Source organism: Ceratina calcarata, unplaced genomic scaffold (assembly GCF_001652005.2).
Source record: "Ceratina calcarata isolate Rehan_Ccalc_2016 unplaced genomic scaffold, ASM165200v1 scaffold1501, whole genome shotgun sequence".
NCBI lineage: Eukaryota > Metazoa > Arthropoda > Insecta > Hymenoptera > Apidae > Ceratina > Ceratina calcarata.
In genome coordinates, this window is record NW_017136211.1 from 1 (window position 1) to 5,750 (window position 5,750).

Here is a 5,750-nt window from a genome sequence, read left to right on the forward strand (position 1 = left end):
AGTAAAACGAAATCACATGCTAAGAGATTGCACAAGATACCGGCTTGTACAGTGATCTGTGACCTTGAGAAAATCTCTGAATCGTTGCGGTCAATTCTCAATTACCTCGAATTCAGAATTGTGATATGATTCTCAAAATTTGTAACATTATCGAAAACAATATAAATAATGTTCGGTGGATTGTGGATTTGCGAACAAAATTAGACAAGAAAGCTATTAACCGTTATTTAAGCCAAGCATTTTACAGCCTCGGCAACCCACGGTACGTCCTTCCCTTCTTATAACCATTTGTTTAAACTTTAAACGTTTCGTTTTCAAGGGTTCTGGGGAGGGTAGGGATGGCGTGCGGTAGAGGCAATGAATGCAGGACGCTAGATAAGAAAATTCTTTTTTTTGTCTCTTCTAGCGTTCTCTTAATTTTTTGAGGCAGTTCGGCGCAGGGTTCTCATAATTTATCCCTCGGCCGGAAAGTGGGGGCGACGCGACCATGGTGGGGACTGGTACTTGATGGGGGTATGTTAGGCATGGTCAGCGAAGGCGCATGAGGAGAATAGTAGTGGGGATCGAAATACGGGCGAAAAAGAGGGGAAGCGAGCCGTGCGGGATAAATTATGAGACCCCTGGTTCGGCGACGTCCGCGTTCCGATGAACAATGGTTTGACATCGTGCGGCTCTAACTCTTTGAGTCTACAGGGTGTCCCAAAACTAATGTCAGATATTGAAATGGGAAGTTCCTGACGTAATTTTAAACAATATTTTCCTTAGCGAAAAAATTGTCAGAGGCGTGGTTAAGGAGTTATTAACAAAAAAACCCGACCAATTAGAGCGCTCGGTTGGCGAGAGTTCCAAATCGGGAGCGTTGGCTCGGATCCGGATGCCCGGCCTTTGACGCGTGAACAAGCGCTTCGCTCAATACGAAGCGTTTTAAGAATTTACTGTTTATTGAGCAGAGTTCATTATTTAAACAGTATTTTTCAATTGTTTAAACANATTGCACTGTATCCGTGTGCTCCAAGCTCGGTGGCTCCCGTCCTCAACCTGGTATCTCTGCGCTCGACCAGGGTTCTCATAATTTATCCCTCGGCCGGAAAGTGGGGGCGACGCGACCATGGTGGGGACTGGTACTTGATGGGGGTATGTTAGGCATGGTCAGCGAAGGCGCATGAGGAGAATAGTAGTGGGGATCGAAATACGGGCGAAAAAGAGGGGAAGCGAGCCGTGCGGGATAAATTATGAGACCCCTGGTTCGGCGACGTCCGCGTTCCGATGAACAATGGTTTGACATCGTGCGGCTCTAACTCTTTGAGTCTACAGGGTGTCCCAAAACTAATGTCAGATATTGAAATGGGAAGTTCCTGACGTAATTTTAAACAATATTTTCCTTAGCGAAAAAATTGTCCGAGGCGTGGTTAAGGAGTTATTAACAAAAAACCCGACCAATTAGAGCGCTCGGTTGGCGAGAGTTCCAAATCGGGAGCGTTGGCTCGGATCCGGATGCCCGGCCTTTGACGCGTGAACAAGCGCTTCGCTCAATACGAAGCGTTTTAAGAATTTACTGTTTATTGAGCAGAGTTCATTATTTAAACAGTATTTTTCAATTGTTTAAAAATATTTTAACAATGAGCAGGTAATGTGAGATCACTAAGAGTTTATTTAATATCTNTTGCGTTACGGTGCTGTTGCGGTGCCATCATGTCTGTGAAGCTAGACCTTAATGTGAACTAAATCTTATTATTATTTATTACATGTATTTCTTTTCTATTATTTGATAAAAGTTGAAGGTTCAAATTAATCATTTTTCACATTTTCGCGTTGCAATCATTTGAAAGGATTTACAATAAAGGTCTTGAAGCAAATTCTGTATTACGTTTGCTATATTTCCGTAGAAAATTATTAAAAATAGTCTTACTTTTCTGGGCACTGTAATTGTCTTAAAAAGTAGTAGAATTCTACTACCCCTATATACAGCTTTTCGTAGAATGCACGACTTTCCTCCGAGGATGTGAAAGATGGTGAAATTCTGAGTCAAAATTTCCTCTTCCACTAACTTCCTTAATAACTGTTGGAGAAAAAAGAGGAAGAATTTTTCAGGAATTACCCTTAGAGAAAACTCGTGCATCCTGGAACACCCTTTATACTCTTATTAAATCATACATTACATCACTAAGTAATACATGCACACATATTGACATTCTCATCACTTTAAAAGCAACTGACTTATGTACACAATTCTCCTTTCTATTAATCCTAGTATCAAAGCAGTGTTCATAATCTGGTTCGATACAAAGATTCATTACGCTCAGAGCAGATTCCTGTATTTATACAATAGAGGTATGCGAAAACCCAAAAATGTCGTAAACGTTCAGGATTCGCAAAAATCTTCCAAATTCCCAAAAATGTTTATCCTACGTGAAATCTTTACCTATACCAGAAACCGTGTCCGAATTCACGGGCACTGTACTACTATCCAACGTTCGTGTGACATTCATTATTGTGGAATTCGCTGAGTCCCTCGTTGAAATGTATATGGATGAATCGTTGCTCGTAGCAAGGATCGTGTTGTTAGGTGAGGAGGTAGTAAGCGTAATATCAGACACAGCCGTCGAATTCGCAAGATGCCTCAATGGTGTGTCGTCGACCATGAATGAATCTTCCTATTATGTTTAGGAGGTAAAAGATAAGAACATTCAAAAAATGATCAAGTTTTTGTGTGGAAATTAAATTATGGTAGTTTGACAGTCCAAGTACAATATACTCTATACTTCATACAGGTGCAAAAACTTACATCGTACTCCGGTCGCTCGACAAGTTTCTTCGTCTCCCGAAATCTCTGAAGAATTCGTTCATGCGGAGACGTAGTTGTGAACTGGTGAGGATAAGAGAATTCTCTTTTCGAAGGAGTTGTTCCTGGAAACATAATTATTCAGACCTAATTCTTCACCAATTCAAAAGTTTTACCAACTCAATTACTGATCATGAATATTTATTTATTTTTACGTGCCCTTTTTATGTTAAATATAATACGGCACCTTGTGCTTATACTAATCATCAATTATATTAATAACTAAAAAAATATGAATGTTGGAAAAAATATTAATAACTAAAAAAATATGGATGTCGGAAAAAATATTAATAACTAAGAAAATATGAATAATGAAAAAAAATGGTATCGCGATTGCGAAAAACGCGTAGTAAATACAACGTCAGGTGTTAAATACCTGTAGGTACTTCGTGTTGCATATTTTGGGTGAAGAACTTGTGAATGTCGCTCTCCAGTTGCTCCAACTTCTCAACAACGTTATTGTTCCGTGCGGTAAATTCCGTCACACGAGTTTCTAATTTTTCGGACGTCGCTTTCGTAGCATCGGAGATCTCGATTATTTTATCGTTCATGAACGCTGCCTGGTTACTACTCACGTCACCTATCATTACTTGCGAGTCCTATTAAAATATTTCATGTTCACAGTATAAAATAAAATTGATTCATACCGAGGGTTGCACATACATAATCGATTAAATCTTTAATTTAATTGAGTATCAGTTAACAAAAATACCATGTAAAAAGAATGTCAGGCGTATTGTTTCTTGTACCTCCGAGAACAACTGTTGCTTCTCAGTGGATCTCTGCATTTCACGAATGATCTTTACGTTTTCTTGAACGTTCAGGACATTTTCGCATGTTTCGTTATAAATTTTTAGCTGCTGCTCGCATGAAGAATCTACGAGCATGTTAATTGTTTCGGAGGTTTCTTTCAATTTTTCAAACACTGAGTTTCTCATAGCCATCAAGTTTGTTAAGATATCGTTGTCAATCATATCTTCGACGCTTTCGGCTAATTCCACAAACTTCTCATTTATTAATTTGTGCTCAAATTCCATTGTTGTCACTTGGTTCGTTGCTATGCTCTGTACTCCATTTTGAAGGTGCGAGTACTGAAATAAATAAGAAATAATTAAAATCCATGAACGTTGTCTCATAAATTACGTCTTTCAATCAGGGTTGTGGATTTTTTTAATCGTCTAATTAGTAATTAACGATTAAATTTGGGACGAGACGACTGAAAGAAAGAAAATAATGGAAATTAATGGAAGAGCTTCTCTTTCTCAATCGGCCTGTGAGAGAGAAAGATGAAAATTCATCCAAAACGCGTTTTCATCGATCAACGACGACTTTCGCAGACAAATGTTATAAATCATGTTCTTTAATTCTTTCATTCGAGACTTCAACGAATAGCATATTTTTTTTTAAGTTTCTCTTACACGTTATAGAGTACACTAAGCCCTTTAACATCCCACAGAAATTTAAGTTCCTCTGTACGACATTACAAAAGTTATATCCGAATATTGATGAGAGTCACTATATATCTTATGTATAATGGAAAATGAGAAATATTATGTGGTTCGCTATTGTAAAAAAATATTTGAATCATACATACGGATTCGTTTATGTTGTTCATTAGATTATTGGTTTCAGACAAGTGTTCTTCGGATAATACCGTGGATAATTGATTACCTATTCGTTGCATGTTCTCATAGATAAAAAACGTTTCCATACCTAATAAAAACAGCAACAGAAACGGAAATAATCAAAATAAATATGCAAGCATTAAATAAAAGATTTCAAATAATACGGATCAAAATTAAATAACAAAATCTACTTTTGAGTTCATTTTCACATTCTCTCTTATTAAAGAGAAGTAAATAAAAACGGTTTTTTCATTACCAAATTCACTCATCATTGATGTAAAAGACTCCTTCAACTCTTCCGTATATGCTAATACATCACTTTGAATTCCTCGCAGATATTCGCAAACGTTATTTTGAAATCTTTCGCTTTGAGCCTCGAGCGCTCGTTCCGTTTCACTAGAAGTAAAAATAATGGTACAATTCAATTTATTTTGTAATACTAACTATATAGACATGCATTGGAACGGTTCACGAATTTCGATAAATACAAGTAATATAATCACTTTTTGGGAGGGTATAAAGATGAGGTAGAGAATGGAGGTGTCGAAATATTTCAATCTTCGGGTAGTTCGACGATCAAACCGAATCGAGACTCGGTTTCTGATCCGGTCCGAAAACTCGAGAGAACCGAATGGCACGAAAGAATCGAGTATACATACAAAATTTTCGTACAATTTTATGAACATGTATTCGAATGATATTCCCTTTCCTATAATTTATCATACCTTCTTCTTATTCTTTTATTACTTATGAAAGAACCATGACACTTATTATAGACAGTCGTTCATGTCGAAAGGTTGATAGTTCAACTACTTTTCTTTTGTTGTACATATAACATTCAATATCTGCCGATATTTTCTTTACATAGTTTCTTCATTAACATTTTAACACACATTTTTCATACCTCAACCAATGGTCCTTTGACGTAATTTTGAGTGTTTTCTTTTTGACTATTTTCTTATCTTTTACATTTCTGTAATATCTTATACTGTGCATTTCGGTATTGTGCTTTTTCTGCTAATATTAGGTGGCTAAATTAAATTGTGAGAAACATAAAAATATACACACTACGTTTTGCTCTCTTTTGCATTTTCATATGCTAATTCATACAAATTTTCCATCATACGTCTCATTTATTACTAGGATACGCATCGAAATTAGATACATGTTTTTAATAATTGCAGGAAATGTGAAAGAGACATTTTTCAAATTAATTATTTAATTCAGTAGTCAAAAAACAGCACATGATCAAATATTAATGATTGCTATGTAGTATATATTCA

At 36.6% G+C, this 5,750-nt stretch overlaps 2 protein-coding genes across 2 annotated transcripts; both read right to left on the reverse strand.

Moving 5' to 3' along the window:
• Positions 1–1,856: 1,856 nt before the first annotated feature.
• Positions 1,857–3,522, reverse strand: LOC108632027 (kinesin-like protein Klp61F). Its single transcript, XM_018036324.2, has 3 exons — positions 3,219–3,522; positions 2,786–2,907; positions 1,857–2,654 (listed from the first exon to the last, which is right to left on the reverse strand). Exons 1-3 carry the CDS (start codon positions 3,427–3,429, stop codon positions 2,406–2,408), a joined length of 582 nt encoding a protein of 193 aa, XP_017891813.1. The 5' UTR covers positions 3,430–3,522; the 3' UTR covers positions 1,857–2,405.
• A 15-nt stretch (positions 3,523–3,537) lies between these two features.
• LOC108632026 (uncharacterized) lies at positions 3,538–4,604 on the reverse strand. Its single transcript, XM_026819366.1, has 2 exons — positions 4,437–4,604; positions 3,538–3,933 (listed from the first exon to the last, which is right to left on the reverse strand). The coding sequence occupies exons 1-2, from the start codon at positions 4,551–4,553 to the stop codon at positions 3,538–3,540; spliced, it is 513 nt and encodes a 170-aa protein (XP_026675167.1). The 5' UTR covers positions 4,554–4,604.
• Between the last annotated feature and the right edge of the window lie 1,146 nt (positions 4,605–5,750).